A 22,313-nucleotide genomic window follows, 5' to 3' on the forward strand; every position below is an offset into this window, starting at 1 on the left:
GGGGCTGGCCGCCCCCACTGCACAGGTAAGTCCCTGCACACAGGTGTGACCCCATGCCGGTGTGCTGCCGCCTTCTGTGCTGGGGTGTCTCGGGGTGTCTGGAGAAGGAATTAATGAAACTGAGAGCAACCCTGGAAACCAAGAAAATGGGATCCTGTGGCAAGAGGGACGGGGAGGCCGATGGCCAGAGGCTGGCAGGAAGCGGTTCTGGCACCGACTGGGGCAGGAGGAGCCTCGGGCAGGGGACTTGGCTGGGACACACGGTTGACCCCAGGGCAGGCCTAAGGGGCATCTGGTGGGGAACGGGGGCTCTGAACAAGGGCCTGAAGTGTCTGGGGGACGAGGACTTCCTGGGGTCGGTGTGAGCCCGCGGGCCCTGCCATGTGGGCGTGGGCCTGTGGGGGTCCTGGTGCTGCGGCCCCGAGGGCGCCGGGGAATGGGGGCCCAGTCGGGGTGCGGGGCGGGAGCGTGGGGCGTCCGCGGGCGCGCGGGGTGTCCCGGGCGTGGCCGTGGGCTGTGCCTGGGCGGCGGGCGCAGGTCCTGGGGGCGGCGGCGCGCGAGGGGGAGGCGGGGCGGCCGCGGCGGCCGTCGTGGTGGGGGTGCCGGGGGGTGGGGGTGCCGGGGGGGCGGGGCCCGCCTCGCCGGCCCCACCTGCCCCACCTGCCTCACCTGCCCCCGCGCGGCCCGGCGGAGAGGCCCCGCCCCCCGTCGGGCTGGCCCGTTGCCTAGCGACGGAGCCGGAACTTCCGAGTCCCCCCACTTCCGGGGCGAGGGTCAGGGGTCAGGCGTAGGGACCCGGCGCTCGGCGGGCGGATGGGCGGCGGGGGCGGCGGGGGCGGCGGGGCCGGGGCCGGGCCGGGGGGCGGGGGGGCGCCCCGGGGGGGGCCCGGGGGGCGGCGGGGCCGGGCGGCGGGGGCGCGGGCGGCGGAATGCGGGCGCGCCGCGGGTGGGGCCGCCCCGCCCCCAGGTGCTGCCCGGGCAGGCCGGCGGCGGGAGCGGCGGGCGGGGCGGGGGCGGGCGCGTGAATCAGGCCGCGCGGCGGGCGGGCCGCGGCTGGGAGTGGCTGCCGGACCGCCCGGACCGCGAGGCCGCTGGGCGGCGGTCGGCTCCTGCTGCCCCAGTCCCGAGACCCCGCGCACCTGGCCAGGTAGGGCCCCCTCCCCGGCTCGGGCGGGGCGGGGCGGGGGCGCGGGACGGGAGGCCGCGGCCGGGCCCGGGGGGGGGGGGGGGAGACGCCGGCGCCCCTCGTGGCGGCCTCACCTGCGCGGCGCCCGCACCTGGGCCGGGCGGGCGGGGGCGCGGGGCCGCCGTGGACGCGAGCGCCCCCGCAGGACGCGGCGCGGGGGGCCGACGGGGAAGGGGCCCGGGGCCGGGGCCGGGGCCGGGCCGCCCGCCCGCGCCGAGCTGCGCGGCTTCCGCCCCCGCGGCCTAGTGGAGCCCGGGGGGGTGCGGGCCCGGCCTGGACGCCTGCCCTCCGCCCGGGGTCCGGGCTGCCTGGACCGCGGTGGCCGAGGCGCGGCCCGTGGCGCGGCGGAGCGGGAGGCCGCGGGCGGGCGCGGGGCGCGCCGAGGACCTGGGCTCCAGCCTCCAGCCTCCCCCCTCCCGGCCTCCCTGCGCCAACCTGCAGCACCTGTCCAGGGCAGGGCCGCCTCGCCTGGTGCTTGGCCCCGGGCCTTCCCTCCTCCCCGGCCCCTAGAAAGCCCCGTCCTAGGAGCCGGAAGGAGCCAAGCCTGAAGGTCCCGGGTTAGGGGCCCACTAGAGCCCCGAGGGCCCTGCGGGATTTGTCAGGGGTCAGAGGTCAGCAGCACAGGAGCAGATTCCTGCTGAGTCATTGGCCTGGGTGGGAGAAGTGCCCCTCCCTCCCTTGGGGCAGCCCTTTGGGAGGCAGGTGTGCGGAGGCGCTGTCCTTCCCGTCAGAGCTGGACCGTGGCCACTGCCCAGGTCACAGTGCAGGGCTGTGCCGTGGGTCCTGGGGGGCCACCTGCTCTGGGCTCTCAGGATGGGCACCCCCTTCCTGACGGGTCCGTCTGCTGAGGTGGCTCCTGGGCACCACGGCTGCCCCCCACCCCCACGGCCAGCAGCCGGGGCAGTTTTCATGGACTCCCCTTCCCAATGCCGAGCAGGGCACAGGGTCCCTTCTGCTGCAGTTCCCAACGTGGGAAGCGCTCAGTCCCAAACGCAGTGAGCAGGATCGGCCACTGACCCCACACAGCTGGGTTCCTTGCTGTCTCCCCCCCACCCCCATGACGACCGGGTGCCTGGGGAGGCCCCGCTGCAGCCAGACCTGCTCCGCGAACCCAGCGTGGCCCGCCCCCGAGAACAGCGGGGGCATCCAGTGTGTAACTGGAGGTGGGGCCCTGACGGAGGAGGAAGGGCGGAGCGGCTCTCCCTCAGCCTCTCCCACCTCCGCAGCCCGTCCAGTCACCCCCCAGGGGTAGTGGGCAGAAAGGTCCCTCAGCTCGCCAAACGCAAAGCCCCATCCAGTTCCCAGCTGCCCCTGACTGGCCAGTCTGCAGCAACCAGCTGCCCCTGCAGAGTGGGGCGCACCAGGGGCCTGGCAGGACCAAATTCAGGGAGCAGTGAGCTAGGCAGGGTGCAAATCCAGCTCAGTCCCAGACCCGAGGAGCGGGTGGGGTGGGGTGGGCAGTGCCTGGGGCTCTCCCAGGGCAGCAGCAGGCCAGGTATCCGGGCAGCTCAGGGACTGTAGGTGGATGCTCCCTGGGAATCCAAGAGGCCCCCATGCGGCCTTCCAGAGCTAATGGCAGCTCCTCCCAGCCGCTGGGAAGCAGGTGGACCAGGGTGGACCCAGCAGGGCTTCGGCATCAGCATGAAGTTGGGACAAGGGGAGAAGATGGGGAGGCACATTTGGAGCCCAGACTGAGGCCGGCAAAGGGTGCTGGCCTCCTCCCAAGTGCAGTGGGGACCAGGCCACAACCAGAGACTTGAGGACAGCACCACCGGCACAGGGCTGGGCTCAGCCGGGCAGCCGCTGCCCAGATCTGCCGGGGGGTGCGGCTCGGGGAGGTTTTATCTAAGGTGGCATGGCAGCGGCTAGGAAGGTGGAGGGATGGGCCAAGGGGAAGGGAGTGGTCCTGGTGCACAAGGACAAAGGGCAGGGATCAGGGTATGGAGGACTGTGAAGGCCATGCATGGGTTGTGGGGCTCTGTGTGACCCCATAGGACGAGCACAGGTATGGCCAGGGCTGTGGATTTAATGCTAAGTCCTGGGACAGAAGAAGTGACAAGTTTTGTAAGCCAAGCTCACGTGGGGCCATGTATGGTATCGGGCGAACCCTGACGGCTGCATTTTACAGTGGAGATAACGGGCCAGAGAGGGCCAGAGAGCGGCCCTGGGTCCCCCTCACCCCCCTGGACTGCCGACATGCACAGCCAGGGAGCCACCTGACTTGCTCAGTACACACAATTTCATTCTGGGTCCATAAAAATGCATTAATACCAAGATCAGAAGAAAGTAAATATAATAAAGAATCTCGCCTGGATTATATTTTCTTTATACCAATAATCTAAAAGAATTGGTTTTCTTCCTGTGAAGGAACAGGCCCACAAAGAAGTGCCTGGGTCGTGGGGGCCACATGGTGCCCCCGAGCAGGGGCTTCGTGCAGCCAGCACCCCTGCCTGGAAACCAGGGTGCAGGCACTGCTGAGGTCCCGGTGAGCGTAGGGGCCCAGCGGGCACAGTCTGCGTCCCCAGTACGGGCACCCCAGGGTCCAGGCATGGCCTGCACTCCCCCGCCCTTTCTACACTGTGTCTATACCCAGTGGAGGGGAAGGGGGGTGTGTCGGGAGTGGCCCCTGTGCCCTTCCCCAGTAATGTGTCTCCCTGCCTCTTCCCAGGCCCCTGGCCCCGACATGGCCCGCCGCTCCCAGAGCTCCTCGCAGGGGGACAACCCACTGGCACCTGGGTACCTGCCACCTCACTACAAAGAGTACTACCGCCTGGCGGTAGACGCCCTGGCCGAGGGAGGCCCGGAGGCCTACAGCCGCTTCCTGGCGTCCGAGGGGGCGCCTGCCTTCCTGTGCCCCGAGGAGGTGGAGCACGTGAGCCGCCACTTGCGGCCCCCGCAGCATGTTGCTCGCGAGCCGCCTGATGGCAGCCCTCCCAACGTGGACATGGATGGCTCCTCAGGCACCTACTGGCCCATGAACTCAGACCAGGCGGTGCCTGAGCTTGACCTAGGCTGGCCCCTGACCTTCGGCTTCCAGGGCACCGAGGTTACCACACTGGTGCAGCCACCACCGCCCGACAGCCCCAGCATCAAGGATGAGGCCCGGAGGATGATCCGCTCTGCCCAGCAGGTGTGCTGTCGCGGGCCGGGTGGACAGCGGGGGCAGCCCTCCGAGCAGGAGTGTGAGCAGGCGGGCGCAGGGAAAGAAAAATACCAGCACTTCCAGCTTGGGGGGCAGGGGTGAGCCCTGGGCCAGCTGGCCACGCGTCTCCAGCTTTCAAGCTACAGCGCAGGCTCCCTGGCAGCGCACTTTAGGGTCCCGGACTGTTTGGTGACTGCACGCTGCCCGGCTTTGCGTGCCCTTGGCTGTGGCCAGTGCCCAGAAGCCCCAGGACTCTGGGGTGGCTGGGCCCCCCTCCTGGTTGGGGTGTATTGTTCAGAGAATTCTCTCCAGTCTCCTTTGACCCAACTGAGGGCTTCCCCCCACCGAGCAGGTGGCAGACAGCGAAGGGAGGCTGAGGCAGCAGGTCCAGGAGCCAAAGACCCGCAACTGCCGCCTGCGCCCTCCGCAGCAGTCTCTCAGGGGCAGAGCTAGAGCTTTGGCTCAGCTACCTGTAGGCTGGGGCCTGGGCGCTGCTATCTGTAGGGCGACCTGGGGCCCGGCCTTGCCATCTGAGGGCAGGGCCGTGTGAGGTGTGTCGCAGGCGCTTCATTTGCCTTGTGCCTTGCCCGGCGGGAGGTAGGCCCTGTGCGTAGGGCTCCATCATGGGCCACCGGCCCGCCAGCAGCCCCACAGCCCCTCTGGAGGACTTTCCTCCAGACTCCCCCTTCCTGGCAGGGCCCCCTCTCCCCTGGGAGGGGCTAGAGGGTGATCTGCAGCGTTTGTGGGTGGTCCCGGGGCCTGTCCGGGCCATGCGGGTACAGCTAAGAATGGTGGGGACAGCAGAGGGGTCTGTCCTCTGTCCCTAACCCGCCCCCTGCAGGTGGTGGCCGTGGTGATGGACATGTTCACCGACGTGGACCTGCTGGGTGAAGTGCTGGAGGCAGCCGCCCGCCGAGTCCCGGTCTACATCCTCCTGGATGAGATGAACGCCCAGCACTTCCTGGACATGGCGGACAAGTGCCGCGTCAACCTGCACCACGTGGACGTGAGTGCCGGGCAGGGCGGGCAGGGGTGGAGGGCTGCCCCGCGGAGACCTCACGCCTCTGCCTCCCCAGTTCCTGCGCGTGCGCACTGTGGCAGGCCCCACGTACTACTGCCGGACGGGGAAGTCCTTCAAGGGCCACGTGAAGGAGAAGTTCCTGCTGGTGGACTGCGCGGTGGTGATGAGCGGGAGCTACAGGTGCGCCCCGCGCGGTGGCCCCGTGGCCCCTGCGGCTCCCCACCCGGGGTCCAGTGGCCCCGACACAGCACCCCCATCCCCACCCGGGTCCTTGCAGACTCGGCACTTCAGAACCCCAGGGCCCTTCCGCGGAGCCCCGTCCCCGCCTCGGCTCTGATCTTGACACTACCCGCCCCGCAGCTTCATGTGGTCCTTCGAGAAGATCCACCGGAGCCTGGCGCACGTGTTCCAGGGCGAGCTGGTCTCCAGCTTCGATGAGGAGTTCCGCATCCTGTTCGCGCAGTCCGAGCCTCTGGTGCCCTCGGCCGGGGCGCTGGCCCGCATGGACGCTTACGCCCTGGCCCCGTACTCGGGAGCGGGGCCCCTTATGGGCGCGCCGACCCCCTTCTCCTTCCCCAAACGGGCGCACCTCCTGTTCCCACCGCCCCGGGAGGAGGGCCTGGGCTTCCCCTCCTTCGTCGACCCCGACCGCCACTTCCTGTCCGCCTTCCGCCGGGAGGAGCCCATGCGGATGCCCGGCGGAGCCCTGGAGCCGCACGCGGGGCTGCGGCCTCTGGCGCGGCGGCTGGACGCCGAGGCGGGCGCGGGGGGCGAGCTGGCCGGCCCGCGGGCCTTCTTCCAGGCCCGGCACCTGGAGATGGACGCCTTCAAGCGGCACAGCTTCGCGGCCGCCGACGGCTCGGGCGCCGTGGAGAACTTCGCGGCCGCGCGGCAGGTGTCGCGGCAGACGTTCCTCAGCCACGGCGACGACCTGCGCTTCCAGACCAGCCACTTCCAGCGAGACCAGCTGTACCAGCAGCACTACCAGTGGGAGCCGCAGCTCGCGCCCGCGCGCCCGCAGGGCCTGTTCGAGAAGCTGCGCGCCGGCCGCCCGGGCTTCACCGAGCACGACGACCTGGCCCTGGGGCTCGGGCCGCGCTTCCCCGAGCTCGGCCCCGACGGGCACCAGCGGCTCGACTACGTGCCGTCCAGCGCCTCGCGCGAGGTGCGCCACGGCTCGGACCCCGCCCCGGGCCCCGCGCCCCGCGGCCTGGAGCCCAGCGGGGCCCTGCGCGCCAACCTGGGCCAGCGCTTCCCGTGCCAGGCGGCGGCGAGGCCGGGCCCCGAGGCGGCGCCCGACGCGGAGCAGGAGCGCAGGGGCGGGCCCGAGGGGCGGGCGGGGCTGCGGCACTGGCGTCTCGCCTCCTACCTGAGCGGCTGCCATGGCGACGACGCGGGCGACGAGGGCCTGCCCGCGCCCATGGACGCCGAGGCCTACGAGGACGACGTGCTGGGCTGCGCCGGCCGGCCGGGCCCCGGGGACCTGCTGCCCTCGGCCGCCCGCGTGCCCGCGGCCTTCCCGGCCAAGGGCCTGGCGCCCTGCCCCGGCCGCGGGGACAGCCCCGAGCGCGAGGCGCTGGAGGAGGCCGCGCCGGCCAAGCAGGACTCCTTCCGCTCGCGCCTGAACCCGCTGATCCAGCGCAGCTCGCGCCTGCGCTCCTCCCTGATCTTCAGCGCCTCGCAGGCCGAGGGCGCGGGTGGGGCTCCGGCCGCCGCCACCGAGAGGGCGCAGCTGCTGCACAAGGAGCAGGCGGTCAGCGAGACGCTGGGGCCCGGGGGCGAGGCCACGCGCTCCGCCACTTCCACCAAGGTGGCCGAGCTCCTGGAGAAGTACAAGGGCCCCGCGCGGGATGCGGGAGCGGCGGGGGCCGCGGTCGCGGTCGCCAGCCACAGCAAGGCTGTTGTGTCCCAGGCGTGGCGGGAGGAGGTGGTGGCGCCGGGCGGGGGAAGCGAGCGCCGCAGCCTGGAGAGCTGCCTGCTGGACCTGCGCGACTCCTTCGCCCAGCGGCTGCACCAGGAGGCCGAGCGGCAGCCGGGGGCCGCCACGCTGACTGCCACGCAGCTGCTGGACACGCTGGGCCGCGGCGGCACCGACCGGCTGCCCTCCCGCTTCCTCTCCGCCCAGGGCCGCCCCGGCTCCCCACAAGGGCGGGACAGCCCCCCGCTGGAGGGGCCGCGCCAGGCACCGCACCCTGAGCCCAGGGGGAGCCCCGCCTCTGCCTACCCCGAGCGGAAAGGGAGCCCCACCTCGGCCTTCCCCGAGCGCCGGGCCAGCCCGGTGCCCCCCGTGCCCGAGCGCCGGGCCAGCCCGGTGCCCCCCGTGCCCGAGCGCCGGGCCAGCCTCACCCTTTCCTTCGCCGAGGAGTCCGCCAAGACCGGCCCCGCGGAGGAGTCGGCGGGCGGCCCCATGGAGGTGCTGCGCAAGGGCTCCCTGCGCCTCCGCCAGCTGCTGAGCCCCAAGGGGGAGCGGCGCGCAGAGGAAGACGGCGGCTTCCCGGCGCCGCAGGAGAACGGGCAGCCCGAGAGCCCCCGGCGGCCGTCGCTGGGCCGGGCCGACAGCACCGAGGCTGCCGCCGCTGCGGACGAGCGGGGCCCGCGGGCGCGCACGGCCTCCGCCACAGCCAACGCCTTGTACAGCAGCAACCTGCGGGACGACACGAAAGCCATTCTGGAGCAGATCAGCGCCCACGGCCAGAAACACCGCGCGGCCCCGGCCCCCGCCCCGGGCCTGGCTCACAGCAGCCCCGAACTGGGCCGATCCCCCACCGCTGGCGGCCTGGCCCCTGACATGTCCGACAAGGACAAATGCTCTGCCATCTTCCGCTCGGACAGCCTGGGCACGCAGGGGAGGCTGAGCCGCACCCTGCCCGCCAGCGCCGAGGACCGCGACCGGCTGCTGCGCCGCATGGAGAGTATGCGCAAGGAGAAGCGCGTCTACAGCCGCTTCGAGGTCTTCTGCAAAAAGGAAGAGGCCGGAGGCCCGGGGGCAGGGGAGGGCCCAGCAGAGGACGACACCAGGGACAGCAAGGTGGGCAAGTTCATGCCCAAGATCCTGGGCACCTTCAAAAGCAAGAAGTGAGCCTCCTGGCCCCACAGCCCCGGCCCAGGTGCCTGCCTCACTGCCACCCACCGGGCGGGCACCTGCCCTCACACCAGGCAGCGGAACCGCTGAGCCAGCCAGCTCGGCTCCACCTGGGGCTCAGCCAGGGGCTGGCCTGCCCTTTGCCCCGGCCTCTCCCCGCGGGGGCCCCAGCACCTCACTGCCCCGCGCAGTACCCCTCCGGCTCCATCCCTCCCTGTGCCCTGAGCCTCCCCCTCCTGCACCTCTGCCTCCCCGTCGCTTCGGGTGTCAGGTCCCCTTTAGCCCTTCACTCACCTCAGGGCCCATCTTTGTGCCTTAGGCCCCGTCTGTGGGGCCCCATGTCTCAGGGCTTCCGTATCTCAGGGCTCTCCTCCGCTCACTGCCTCCTGCCTCACCGCTGCCTCTCCCGCGTCCTGGCAGCCCCAGCCTCCCTCCCTGGGCCTCTGCCTCTGCCTCCCGGCCCGGGTCTCCCCCTCCACCTCAGGTGCTCAGGCTCCCTTCCTGCCCCGCTGGCAGCCCTCCTCTCTGCCTCCGGCACCCCCCTTAGCGGCCCAGCCTGTCACTGTGGGGAGGCAGAGCTGCTCGCAGGCCATCCCGGACGGAGTTGGGTCAGACCCAAAGGTGGTTGGTCTCAGGAAGCGCTGTCCCCTGGGCTCCTGGCAGAGGGGTGGGGGCCCCCAAGACACTGCCCTGCCAGGAGAACTGGGGCAGACAGACCTGGCCGCTTCCTGCAGGGCGCCAGCAAGCGGTGAGCCGCCAGGTTTTGCAGCACAATAAAACCGGGTCTGGATGGATGCTGGGCCCCAGCCACGCCGGGGAAGGGCTGGACCGGACCGCTAGTACTTGAACAGGTGAGGGTGGGGTCGGGCGTGGTGGTGCCTGGGTCCTCTCCCACCTCGCTTCAGTGCCCAGCAGGCCCTGACTCCACCCTCTTCTGGATCCTTCCCTCTTTGTCACCAACCTGTGAGATCTAATTCCGCCCCCCACCTACCTTTCCTGTATCTGACACCTCTGGAGAGTGACTTTGATTTGGAATAACACAGTTTGACACCAAATGCTTAGGAAGGCCCCCATTCTAAGTGCTAGCATTATGAAATTAGTATTTCTGCCAGTTTTGGGTTTTTTTTTTTTTTTTTTTTTAAGTATCAAATTGCAGTCACTCAGGCTGGGAAGGGAAACAAGGCCACTGAGCAAAGGCAGCAGTTCTGACGACAGCTGGAGAAGGGAGTCAGGGAGGCTCGGGGATACTTTCATTCAGGTGGAAGGGCCACCGAGGAGCCAGATGTGCTGGAATGTTCCTTGGCCTCAATGTGCTTGCTGACCACTTTGCTTTTGTGTGGCTTGGTGCGGCCCCGTTGCCCTGGGGGGCCCTTGCAGCCTGTCGGCACCCTCCACGTGTGCTGAATAACACATCTCAAATGTGACCTCTGCACATTCTGGTGTTAACAATAAAACACAACAAGATACTCCAACACATTCCTAAACATATATATTAACCACCCTTCTTGTTAAGTCTTGTGATCTCCAATTTCCCTCCAGACAGCACCACGAATCCTCGTGGGCTCCCCTCACACACAGACACATCTGTCCTGCCAACTCCTCCAGCCAGTCTAACCCAGAGACTCCTTCCACCTCAGTCCCTTCCCACGACCAGCTCCCTTTCACAGCCCAACTGAGTTCACGACTCTCCACTGGCACCAGCCCTCTGTGTAGACACACCTGGTGTCTTGCCTGGGGGCTGCTGCTCACCAAGCCCAGCAGACAGCTCCCACCTTACCCGGCTCCTCCCCCACACAGGGGGCCCCTCCGCCCCTCCTGGCCCCGATTCCCAAGGGTGGCTTCTGGGGGGGGCCCTCCCTCCGCTTTGCTGGGCTGGGACATTCCTTCACACTCATCCGACGCCCTGTCCATCACCTGGCCCCCAGCAGCCCAGTTGTCTCCAAGCCAAGCCTGGGCCATATGGCCTGGCCTCCTTTCTTGGCCTCCCCGGAGTCCTGTTGTGCTTGTGGCCGCATGGTCCGGGCGCACCCTCTGGCCAGCTGTCCCTGCCCTTCCCACCTGTGCCTCCCGCAGCAGCTTTCACAGGTGAGCGGAGCTCCCAGCTGCCCAGCCCCCACCCTGGCACAGGCCACACCCTTTAAACGGTGACTCCTCCTGTGTTCCAGCCCCTGCCCCGGGTCAGGTGAGGTGGAAGCAGTCCTGGAACCAGGAGTCAGTTCGGTGAGCACTAGGCCCCTTGCATCTCTGGCTCCCGCCCCCTGGGCCCACCCCCTGGATAAACCAGCTGCCAGTCACTTGGTGACAGTGGAGCTCCGGGAAGAGCACAATGACCACGCTCAGGGGCTGTGCCCAAGGGCCCTGCCCCGTCATCTCTTCCACCCTTACTCTGGGCCAGGGATGCAAATACTGTCACGTGATGGCGTGCACCGAGGCAACAGGTGCACCCTGGGGACAGCCCTGTCCCTCTGATGGTGCTCTGGCACCAGGCCGACCTCTGGCATTTGTGCAAAGAGGACAGAAAGCTGGCCCCAAGGAGGACCCCAGGCCAGTCTCTGGTGCCGAGGGCTCAGAGGGAAAGTGCAGGGCATTGGGCAGGCAGGAACCACACAGCGGCAGCAGAAGGTGCCCCCGGAGCTTCTCATGGGCTCTGCACTGGACGGGGGTCCTCGGAAGGGGGTGGGCTCCAGGAAAGGGGCGGTGTGGCCTCAGAGCGAGTCCCTCACTGAGAAGAGAAGCTAGGCAGGCAGGCTGCGGATGGATCAGACTTTATTGGAGGGAGCGACTGGGGATGGGTGGGAAGCTCAACTCCCCCCCAGGAGGCCCGGACAAGCTCCAGGGATCCCAAGAATGCGGCCAGGCAAAAGGGGGGGCGGGGAGCACCGGGACCTAGGGGCAAATCCGGGGCTGCGCAGAAGAGCCGGGTGGGAGCTGGAGGGGCGGCCTAGGCGCGGGGCCCGGGGAGCAGGGGCAGGCGGCCCAGCGCCGAGCGGCAGACGGTGCCGTAGGCTTGAGAGTAGCCCCCGAGCGCCGCCCTGGCCGCGCCCTGAGCGCCCTGCGAGGCCGAGGCGCTGAACATCCTCCGGCCCGGCCGGGGCTCGCGCGGGGCATCCGCGGGGAGCGCGCGCGGGACCTGCGCACAGCGGGGGGGGGGGTCAGGGGCGGGGCCTGTGGTGGGGCGGGGCCGGGAGGGGGCGGGAGGGACGCCCCGGGGCGGAGGGGCGGGGGGCCGGGAGGGTGGGGGCGGGGCCGGGAGGGACGCCCGGGGCGGGGGCCGGGTCTGGCCGCGCTCACCCGCCGCGCGCCGGCCGCCCTCCCCCCGCGGCGCGGGTGCCAGTCGCTCCGGATCAGGGCCTGGACGGCCACCTGGGCGGCGGCCTGCGAGGCCAGGGAGGGCGCCGCCCCCTTCCCGCTGGGCTCCACCTGGGAAGGGGCGCGTCACGGGGGGGCCGCCAGCCCGCGGGCAGCACCGGGGACACCCTCCCGGCCGACCTACCCACGAGGGGGCCGCCGCCGCCCCCGCCGCCCCAGGGGGCCTGTCTCCTCTCCCGGGACCTCCTGGCGGCGGAGGCTGCAGCAGGGGGGCCGAGCTCTGCCGGGGAAGGTTCTTGGCTCCGCAGGCTTCGTCTGTGGGGCCGGAAGGTCAACCCCCGGGTTAGCCGGGCGCTGCGGTCGTTGGTGGCTCCACCCAGCAGGGCCAGGGGCCGTGAGGGGTCACACACCGAGGGCGCCCTGGCGACCCGGGCCGCTCTGAGGTCTGCGTCCCGGCTTCTGTGCAGGCGAGCCCGGAGACGGCTGACGGATGGCCCTGGGTTTGAGCAGGTGCGCCCGGGGCCCGCTGGGCTCTGCCCCCCGGGGGGTGCTCCCCAGGCCCTTCTCTCCGGGGACGCGGCCGTCACCCCTGCGCTCCAGGATCATCTGCGGGAAGGAAGGCGGTGCTCAGACGTGCACGGCGCGGTGTAGACGGTTCTGGGGTCGCCCCCAGGGTGGTCGGGGCCAGAGCACCTGATAGACGCGCCTGCGATACTCGGGGGCGGAGAGCTGAACTCCCTCGAGCACTGGGAGCCGCACGGCCGAGTCCAGTGTCCACTCACGGGCCGGGCAGTGGAACCTGCGGGGAGCAGGGGCGGCGGTCAGGCCGGGCCTCTCCACCTGCTCAGATCCGCCCCCAACACCTGGCCCCCGCGGGGGAGGAGCTGGCCCTCGGGACCCGCCCCCTCCCGCCCCTCCCGCCCCTACCTCCGCACGTAGGGGTGCTGCAGGGCCTGGGCTGCGCTCAGCCGCTTGTCGGGGGCAAACACCAGGAGCCTCCCGAGGAGATCCAAGGCCTCCGGGGGCGTGTCGGGCGGCAGGAGGGTGTCCAGCGAGTGCCGCGGCCTGCGGGCGCCCGCGTACTGTCCCCTCTCCACGTCGGGGCCCCTCCCCACATCTACAGCTGTGGCAGCTGCGCTTCCAACCCCCGCGCCACCGCCACCGCTTAACTGTCCTCCCTGCTCAACACCCCCAGGCAGCCTGGGACGGTGGGGAGACCCCTGCGCAGTGCCTGTGGGCCTCCCTGCCCCTCAGGCCTGCTGGCGACGCTGGGGACTCCTCATACCGCCCGCAACCCACTGGCTGAGGCTGAGACACCATCAGAAGACGGGGGCCCAGGTCTGGGCTGGCAGGCTGGCCAGAGCCAGGCCCCTAAGCAGCCCCACTCACCGGGCCCCCAGGCAGGGCAGGATGGAGGCGCTGTAGCTTGAGCCAAGAGCCAGCAGGTCTGCAGGTGGGAGGACAAGAGGTGGAGGTGAGCGGGAGGGCCTGGTCCCATGTGTGCGGCAGCTGGGGAGCTGTAGGGCCAGCGGTTTCCTGCCCCGTGGGGCGCCCGTATCCCTGCAGGGCTTCCGCTGTCTGCTCCAACCTCAAATATCCGTCCTCCTGCCCCATGCGTGCATGTGCGCACCTGCAGTGTGCCTGCCCTTGCACACCCCTTCACTCCCACACCTGCACTGCACCTCCTCCTCCATGGAAGAGCCCCTTGCCCTCCACCCAGGAAAGCAGAGACGTGGGCGGGGGACAACAGGGTTCCTCTCACCTGGTCCTTCCCCTCTCTTTGGCCCTGCTCCCTCCCACAGGGACTAGGAAGGACTCTGAGCCTACCGACCCCCACTGCTATCCTCCTCCATCCCTACCCCCAACCCCCCACCTCCCAGCAAAGGTGCTGGACCTGCCCCTGCCATCCCTCAGCTCTTGTCCTGCTCTTGTCCTGACCCAGCTGGACCCTTGGTGGACACAGCTTGGTCCTCGAGGACCGGTGGCCAGGCCCTCAAGGCTTGTAGCTCCTCCCTGGGCCTACCATGTGCAGGGCCTGCCCTTTCCATCCTCCTGAGGCTCTGGATCCTTCCCCTCCTCCTCTTCCCCAGCCTACTCCCTACCAGTCCTGACCTTTCAGGTGCTGTCCCCCTACAGTTGTGTGCTCTGAACCTCGGGCTCCCCATGCCGACCAGAGTCCTGCACACATCCTCACCCTCCTTGGATGGTGGAGGGATGGTTTCCAGGATCAGCTCCAGCTGGTGGAGTGTGGATGTGCCAGGGAACAGGGGCCTCCCCCGAAGCATCTCCCCCAGGATGCAGCCTAGACTCCACATGTCCACCCCAGGGGTATACCTGGGGCAGGAAGGGGTGGAGGCCTGGGCTGGGGGTGGGGGAGGGACCCAGGAGGCAGAGGCGGGGTGAGGAGGAGAGGCATTCAAGGGGGCAGGGTCTGGGGTGCAAGGAGGGAGCCAGTGAGGAGGGGGGGGCGGGGCTTGGCTGGACAAGAGGATATGGGGGGTGCTGGTGGGGGAGGTGAGGGCAGGGTTGGGGGAGGGTGATGCTGTTACCAGCTCGAGGACAGCAGCACCTCTGGAGCCCGGTACCAGCGCGTGGCCACATAATCTGTCAGGGCCTGGCCCGCAGGCTCCTCAGGGAGGCCGCTGAGGGGGCGCGCAAGCCCGAAGTCGCAGAGCTTCACCACGCAGCTGGAGTCCAGGAGGATGTTGGACGGCTGCGGGAGAGGAGGCGCCGAGGCTGTCAGGGGTGTGTGCACACAGTGGGAGGACAGGCCCCGCTAATGGAGCATGGATGGCACCTTCTGGTCCCGGTGGATGACGCGTCCCGAGTGGATGTACTTGGTGGCCCGCAGAAGCTGGTAGAAGATGTAGCGCTTGTGGACGTCCCTCAGCAGCCTGCCCTTACAGATGACGGCGTTCAGGTCAGTGTCTAGGGGAGCGGGCGGGTCAGTCTAGGGGGCCTGGGGAGCGTGGACAGGTCTGTCCCACTTTGGACCCTGGTAGGGGGGTCAGCCCTCCCACGGCTGCAGTCCCCAAGTCCCACTGGCTTGGCCACCCTCGAAGCCCTGTCCCTGGCCCCGTCCTGGGCACAGCCACTTCCCATGGTTCCAGCAGGCTTCTCGGGGCCTGCTCGCTGCCTTAGTTGGTACAACAATAACAGTCTGTGGGATTATTTTTAATGCTTTATTTCATGTTGCCATGTTTTATAAAATGGGTAGAAAAAGGGAAATACAGAGCCGCAAAAGGGGAGAAAGCAGGAGCCTGTGCAGGTGGGCTCAAGGTGGTCACTGGCAGGCCCAGGTGCAGATTCAGCCAGCTGCTTGTCCTTGTGCACTGAGAAACTGCCCTGGCTGAGAGCTGGACACTGGTGACCCGAGCGGCAGAGGGACATACAAAGAGAGACCGGCCACTGGAGGGTCCTGGACCAGACCGAGCAAGGCCTCACTCACCCATAGACTCAAACACCAGGTAAATGTCCCTGTCATTCTCCGCCCGGATCACGTCCAGGAGGCGGATGATGTTGGGATGGTCCCCAAGTTCCTAAGGAGAGAGCCAGGGGCTGTGTGCTTTGCTGGGCGAGGGTCTGGGCTTCCCCCCTTGTTTGGAGAAACCGCACCTGGGGAAACGGTCAGATGGCCCTGGCCACTCACCCGGAGCAGCGTGATTTCCCGGAACGTTCTCTGGAATGATATAGGAACATGAGTGTGGGTACGGACGAAGAAGGAAGTGCACTTCTTGAAAGGATCCCAAGGGACTCATGGTCATCACCCACACCAGACCTTAGGGTCAGAGGGCAGATGGTGCTCTGAGCAGAACCTGCTGTGAACGGGCTTCAAAATAATCCTGGAGCTTCCAGGCACCACGGGAGCAAGGAGTCACCCCCACACCCCTGCCCCTGTCCCTCCCACACCTCTTCCCCATTCACTTACCTGGGCATCCGTCTTGTCTCTAAAGGCATCGAAGATTTTCTTGATGGCCACGACCTCTCCAGTCCTCCTGTCCACCGCCTTCCACACAATGCCGTAGGCCTGCAAGGAGGGAGATCCGCTTGTCGGGCCAGGGGCAGCCTCCGGCCCGGCCTTCCCCTGCCCACCGGACTGCCCCTCCAGCCTGCTCTGGCTCCTGGGAGGGAATGAGGGCGTGGTGAGGGCCTGTGGCTCTGGGGAGGTCCCTGCAGCTGAAGACAACCCCGGTGTCTTCCCTGGTGGAGGAGGATGGTGGGAAGCAAGGTCACAGCTGGGAGATTCTGGGTGGGAGATAAAGCCTGTTCTGGGTACCTCTCCCTTCTCACATCCCCCATCCAGCCTGTCAGCAGATCCTGTTGGCTCCAGAATTTGTCAGAATCCAACCACTTGCCACCATCTCCACCTGGTCTGAGCCTCTACGGAGGAGGCAGGGTGAGTCTTGTAAAGTGGCATCAAAGGCTGCTACCACCCCTGTGTGCTGCCAAGTAAAAGCCCCTGCAGTTTCCCAAAACCGCAGGTGATCAGAGCCCTCCCCCGAGTCACTCCTATCCAGGTCACACCAACTCTGCTGTTTCCCCAGGGCCAGCAGGTCCTTGCCTCAGGGCCTTTGCACTTGCTGTCTGTGCTGTTTGGAACGTTCTTTCTCCCTCCCGCATTACACGCCCACACAGTCACACACCTTCTCATACACCCTTAGACACAATCCCACATGCTCTCACACGCGGTCTGGCTGTCACTGCATGCCCGTTTACCTGCCCAGGCTCTTCCTGGGCCAGGCTTAGGATCTACCCATCACCCTCAGCGACTGGACTGGGTGGGTCCGGCCTCCTTAGAGTGTCCTACAGGCACCAGGAGAGCCGGCTGGGAGTATGGGACCCTGGGTGAGGACTGGGGAGGGGATCTGTCCAGGGTCCCTCTGGCCTGAGACCGCTGTGGGCCCAGAGCCAGGCGAGGCTCCCTCGGAGTAGGCGAGTAGGCGTTGTTAGGACGCTGTTCCAGCAAACGGAGGCCCGAGGGGCTTGGTGGCTTGGCCAAGGCCACCGTCCAGTCCGTGGACCCCCGGCAGTGTCGGAACGAACAGACCTCGCACTGGACCTGCCCCCGCCCTGCAGGTGGCCGGGCTCACCCCCTTCCCCAGCCGCCGCTTGAGCAGGTATCGCTGGGCTACGTGGTCGTCCACTTCCGCGGCGCACATGCCGGGCCGGGCGCTGGGGCCTCCAGACGCCCGCAGCCCTGGAGCTGTTGAACCCGGTTGCCTTGGAGACTGCCCCCCTCCGTTGCGCTTGCGCGGTGCCGGGGTGGGGCGGAGGGTGCACCTCGAGCCCCACCCCCTCGCCCCGCCCCCGAGTGTCTCCCCTCCACCTCGCCCCAGTGGCGCCCCGCCCACTCGAACCTGGCCCCGCCCCCGGAGGAGCCCCGCCCAATTTAGCATGACCCCGCCCCCGGAGGAGCCCCGCCCACTCCAGCCTGGCCCCGCCCCCAGTGACACCCCGCCCACGCCTGCCGTGGCCCCGCCCACTCCTACCTTTCCCCCGCCCCTTGCCGCCCCTCCCCCGCTCGGCCGAGGTGGCGGCGGCGGTTAGCGCGGCGCTCGGAGCCTCCTAAGGCCCCGCGGTCTGGGGCGGGGGCTCCGCCGTCCTCCGCGCGGACGCCGGGGCTGGGGGATGCTGAGGCGCCCCGGGGGCTGGAGGCTGGGCTCCCAGGGCAGGCCGGAGGAGGCGGGAGTCTGCACACACGGTTGGTGAGAGTGTAAAGCACGTTCTTTGGAAGAAGTTGCGCAGTTTGTTGATCGTAGCTGCGCCCCGAGCCAGGCATTCTCACCTGGGGAGTTCCCCAAGAGAAAGGGGAACACAGGTCCGCTCAAAGAGTCATACGGGAACGCTCCTAGCAGCTTTGTCCCTAGCAGCCCCGAACTGGAAACCACCCAAATATTTCCTTTTTTTTTTTTTTTTTGGTAAGATTTTTATGGATTTATTCATGAGAGACACAGAGAGGCAGAGACACAGGCAGAGAGAGAAGCAGGCTCCATGCAGGGAGCCCGATGCGGGACTCGATCCCAGGACCCCGGGGTCAGGCGCTGAGCGGAAGGCAGATGCTCACCACTGAGCCTCCCGGGCGTCCCTGCTTCCAACATTTGAAACAGAGAAATGGATAAACAAAACGTGGCCTAGGAGTACCATGGCGCGTTGCTCAGCAGGAAAGGGAAAGAAACTACTGACACACACAACATGGGCTGCAGGACCATGGTGCTGGCTAAGTCAGACCCCTCCTCAAATCACCGGATGAATCCATCGGTGCTTCCTCTGGTTCAGTGATGGCCCCCGGCTCCCCGGGAGCTCAGGGAGAGACGGACTGTCCAGGGAACGTTGGGAGGTAACAGAAATGTTACACTGCAGTGATGCTTTCGAGGGTGGATACGTCTAAGTTGTTGAAATCATGCCATGTGGTTGTATCTCAATATAAAGTTGGAGGACGTGGAGAATGAACAAGGGAAAGAAACGAGGCGGGAGAGCGTGCTCTTCTGGTCCCCAGTGTCCAGTGCTGGACATGCCTTCCCCCAGTAAACAGCTGCAAAACGCGACAAAATATGTGAAACGAGTGTCTGTGAATTGGACAAGTAGTGCCAGCCCTGTGTCAGGGAAGAGTGGGAGAAAATTTCCACCATCTGAGACATGGAAACTCAAGGACTCCACAAAAATCTCCTTTTTGCTCCTTTTCCTGCTTCGATTCTTATGAGAACCGGCACTTCACAGACATTCTACACACGCCTCAGAATACAAGTAGCGTATGTGTTCCTTGTAAGGGCAGGGAGTGATTCCCCTGGAACAGATAGCGTCGAAGGAAGGCCCAGGGGAGGATGACCAGACCAGCCATCAAATGCGTATTGGAGACCACCAGCGCTGGACCCCTCCACGCCAAGGCCTGCTGGATCCGACGGATGACAGCTGGGCTCTCATCTTTGTCCTGACCAGTTCCCAGATGCCTGAGGGGGCAAGTACACCAGACCAGGCCACCATCCTCAATAAAAACCCCATTCCCCAAAGACTAGACTCATGCTTCCTTCCTTTCGGAGTCTCCCACTCTGTCTATATCTGCTCTCTCTGTATCCTCAGTAATCTCCGCTCTCACTTCCTGCTGGCTCATGTTTGATTTCTAGCCTGCAGGAAGCCAAGGAGCCTCCTGGCTGGTCCTCGGACCCAGCCTGCTGGCATGAAGTCCATGGAAAGAACAACTTGGTGGCAGGGGGTGGGGATGGTGTTGCTGAAAATTTTCCAAACTTCACTTCGGTAGGAAGGTCTTAGTGTGCCAAGCACCCAAACTGGACACCAGAGATTCAGGAGAGACTCCAGACATGTCACTTCTCAATAAAGTGACTAAGCCAGCTCTAGACCAAAGCCTACTCCACACCCGTCGTGAGTGTGGAGAACAAGCCTTAAAAGGAACAAGATGCTACAAATATAGCCTAACTGTTGGCCAAAAAACTTCACCACTCTTTAAAGGGAAACACCACAAACAGCACTCAATAACACAAAATTCAAAATCTTCAGCATCCAGGGATCCCTGGGTGGCGCAGCGGTTTGGCGCCTGCCTTTGGCCCAAGGCGCGATCCTGGAGACCCGGGATCGAATCCCACGTTGGGCTCCCGGTGCATGGAGCCTGCATCTCTCTCTGCCTGTGTCTCTGCCTCTCTCTCTCTCTATGTGTGTGACTATCATAAAAAAAAAAATCTTCAGCATCCAGAATGTAATAAAAAGTTACTAGTTTAGGGCACCTGAGTGACTCAGTAGGTTAAGCTTCCAATTCTTGATTTCAGCCCAATTCTTGATCTCAGGGTTGTGGAACCTGCTTAAAAAAAAAAAAAAAGTTACTAGATTTACCCAATTAAAAATATGGGCAAAGAATTTGAATAGATATAGCTCCAAAGAAGGTATACAGATGGTCAACAGCACATGAAGAGATGCACAACGTCATTAATCATCAGGGAAATGCAATAAAAAATACATGAGATACTGTGCGGTGACTCAATCAGGTGGAGGCTGGCGGTGTGGGCAGGGAAAGAATTCACCAAAGACAGAAGAAGGGAGATAGAAGTTTGTTGGATACACTGCAAGGCAGCAGCGGGCAGGACGGCAAAGGAGAGACTGCCAGGGGGCAGGGGGAGGGCAGTGACAGGCTTGGGGGGGCCTGTATTTATTGGAGGGGAGTGAGGACATATAGCAACATATAGAATTTTCCTTTTTGGTGCCTATGCCTGGTTGTCAGTGGCCCACTGGTCAGCTTGGGCCTATGGCTAACTTGAGGTTGGTCACCTAATGAGCCTGTTTGCATTCAGCTGCGTGGTTGCAGTGGGGCCTGTCACCTTACTCAGGTTTCTAATGAAACCTGTGGCCTAAAAGCAGCCTCTGCAGATACTACTGCACATTCACTCGGATGGCTGTAATAATAACAATAACAATAAGTCTTCACAAGGATGGAGAGAAATTGGAACTCTTGATTGCTCACGGGCATGTAGAATGATGCAGCTGCTGCAGAAGACAGTTTGGCAGTTCCTCCAACAGTTAAACATAGAATTAGCACACAACCCATCAATTCCATTCCCGGAATATACCCGAAAGAATAGAAAACAGGCATTTAAACAGATACTTGCACACAAGCGTTCACAGCATTCACAAAAGCCAAAAGCGGAAACAACCCAATGTCCACCAATTGATGAATGGAAAAACCAACTGTGGTCTCTCCATACAGTGGAATATAATTCAGCCATAGAAAGGACTAAAGTGCCTGCTACACGTGACAATGTGCTGAGCTTCAGAAACACTGTGCCCAGGCAGCCCGGGTGGCTCAGCAGTTTAGCGCCGCCTTCAGTCCAGGGCGAGATCCCGGAGTCCTGGAATCGAGTCCCACGTCGGGCTCCCTGCATGGGGCCTGCTTCCCCCTCTGCCTGTGTCTCTGCTTCTCTCTCTCTCTCTGTGTCTCTCATGAATAAATAAATAAAATCTTTTTTTTTTTTTTTAAGAAACACTGTGCCAGGTGAAAGAGGTCAGATACAAAAGACACGTATGTGATTCCACTTATATGAAATCCTCAGAGTAGGTAGGTCCATAGAGACAGAACACAGATTGATGGCTTCCAGTTCCAGCGTTGAAGGAAGGGGATGGGTCAGGACTGCTTAATGGGAACAGGGTTCCCTTTAGGGTGATGCAAATGTTTTGTAACTAGATAGAGGTAGTGGTTACATAACACTGTGAATGGACCAAATCCGCTGAGATGTATCCTCTAATGTAGTTAATTCTATGCGAATTTCACTTCAAATTCACCTTGTAAAAAAAGTTACAGGGCTTGTGAGGAAGCAGGAACACATGACCATATCCAGGAGACAAGTCAGTTGATAGAACTAGACTCATAGGGACGCCTGGGTGGCTGAGCGGTTAAGCGTCTGCCTTTGGCTCACCACGTGATCCCGGGGTCCTGGGATTGAGTCCCACGTCGGGCTCCCTGCATGGGGCCTGCTTCTCCCTCTGCCTATGTCTCTGCCTCTCTCTCTTTCTCTCTCTGTGTCTCTCATGAATAAATAAAATAAAATCTTTAAAAAAAAGTAGACCCATAAATGACAGAGATGATGTAATTGGCAATGACTTTAAGAAATAGCTGTTCTAAGTATGTTCATGGCTTTATTTTTTTTTAAGATTTTATTTTTTTATTCATGAGAGACAGACAGAGAGAGAGAGAGGCAGAGACACAGGCAGAGGGAGAAGCAGGCTCCATGCAGGGAGCCTGACATGGGACTCGATCCCGGGACTGCAGGATCATGCCCTGGGCTGAAAGCAGCTCTAAATTGCTGAGCCACCAGGGCTGCCCTGCTCATGACTTTAAAGAAAAACATGAATATGATGAGATGAGAAGTTATAAAAAAGAACCCTGTGGAATTTCTAAAGCTGAAAAATAAAATATCTGAAGTGCAAACTCATTGAATAGACTTAATGGCAGAAGAGATGGCAGTGAACATGATGACATACCAATAGGAACTATGCACATTGAAACAGGAAAAAACAAAAAACAAACAAACAAAAGAAACAAGAAAAAACAAAACTCAAGAACCTGTGGGAGAGTATCAACAAAAGAGAGCAATGAAGAGAGTATATTTGAGAGAGTAATGGCTGACGTTTTTGCAAATTTGAAGGAAAAGTAATACACTCACAAATCCAGGAATTTAAGTGAAACCTCAGGAGGAAAAACACGAAGGAAGCTATAATAAGCACATGATAACTAAATTGCTGAAAAAGTGATAAAAATAAAATTATCAAAAAAATTACAAACAGAGGAACAAAAATAACTACAACCACAGAATTCTTGTCAGAAAATAACTTCAAGCCAGAGGACAAAGCAAGGACATTATTAATGCATTAAAAACAAAAATATACAAATCAAAACAAAAACATTGCTAATCTAGAGTTATATACTCAGAGTATCATTCAAAAATGAAGACAAGGGACACCTGGGTGGCTCAGTGGTTGAGCGCCTGCCTTTGGCCCAGGGCATGATCCTGGAGTCCCGGGATCGAGTCCCACATCGGGCGACCTGCGTGGAGCCTGCTTCTCCCTCTGCCTG

The 22,313-nt window shown here is 64.0% G+C and overlaps 2 protein-coding genes and 1 long non-coding RNA gene across 7 annotated transcripts; 2 read left to right on the top strand and 1 right to left on the bottom strand.

The window, feature by feature from the left end:
• The first annotated feature begins 924 nt into the window (after positions 1-924).
• On the top strand, positions 925-9,903 carry FAM83H (family with sequence similarity 83 member H). Of its 3 annotated transcripts, XM_041768717.1 has the most exons (6): positions 925-1,147; positions 3,554-3,671; positions 3,855-4,316; positions 5,170-5,334; positions 5,405-5,529; positions 5,710-9,903. In XM_041768717.1, the coding sequence occupies exons 2-6, from the start codon at positions 3,594-3,596 to the stop codon at positions 8,426-8,428; spliced, it is 3,549 nt and encodes a 1,182-aa protein (XP_041624651.1). In that variant the 5' UTR covers positions 925-1,147; positions 3,554-3,593; the 3' UTR covers positions 8,429-9,903. The 3 variants fall into 3 exon arrangements, with proteins under 3 accessions (XP_041624651.1, XP_041624652.1, XP_041624650.1); XM_041768718.1 differs by lacking the exon at positions 3,554-3,671; XM_041768716.1 differs by lacking the exons at positions 925-1,147; positions 3,554-3,671 and having other exon boundaries at positions 3,689-4,316.
• A 1,277-nt stretch (positions 9,904-11,180) lies between these two features.
• Positions 11,181-16,943, bottom strand: MAPK15 (mitogen-activated protein kinase 15). 3 transcript variants are annotated; one of them, XM_041768748.1, is made up of 14 exons: positions 16,831-16,943; positions 15,669-15,767; positions 15,390-15,419; positions 15,189-15,279; positions 14,538-14,668; positions 14,290-14,453; positions 13,935-14,074; positions 13,130-13,187; positions 12,668-12,805; positions 12,434-12,539; positions 12,151-12,346; positions 11,925-12,055; positions 11,723-11,851; positions 11,181-11,561 (listed from the first exon to the last, which is right to left on the bottom strand). In XM_041768748.1, exons 1-14 carry the CDS (start codon positions 16,897-16,899, stop codon positions 11,373-11,375), a joined length of 1,671 nt encoding a protein of 556 aa, XP_041624682.1. In that variant the 5' UTR covers positions 16,900-16,943; the 3' UTR covers positions 11,181-11,372. The 3 variants fall into 3 exon arrangements, with proteins under 3 accessions (XP_041624682.1, XP_041624683.1, XP_041624681.1); XM_041768749.1 differs by lacking the exon at positions 11,723-11,851; XM_041768747.1 differs by having other exon boundaries at positions 11,723-12,055.
• Positions 14,519-16,836, top strand: LOC121498736. Its single transcript, XR_005989869.1, has 3 exons — positions 14,519-14,660; positions 15,034-15,207; positions 15,694-16,836. It is a non-coding gene; the product is annotated as an uncharacterized LOC121498736 (long non-coding RNA).
• Positions 16,944-22,313: the final 5,370 nt, after the last annotated feature.

This window comes from Vulpes lagopus, chromosome 9 (genome assembly GCF_018345385.1).
Source record: "Vulpes lagopus strain Blue_001 chromosome 9, ASM1834538v1, whole genome shotgun sequence".
Lineage (NCBI taxonomy): Eukaryota > Metazoa > Chordata > Mammalia > Carnivora > Canidae > Vulpes > Vulpes lagopus.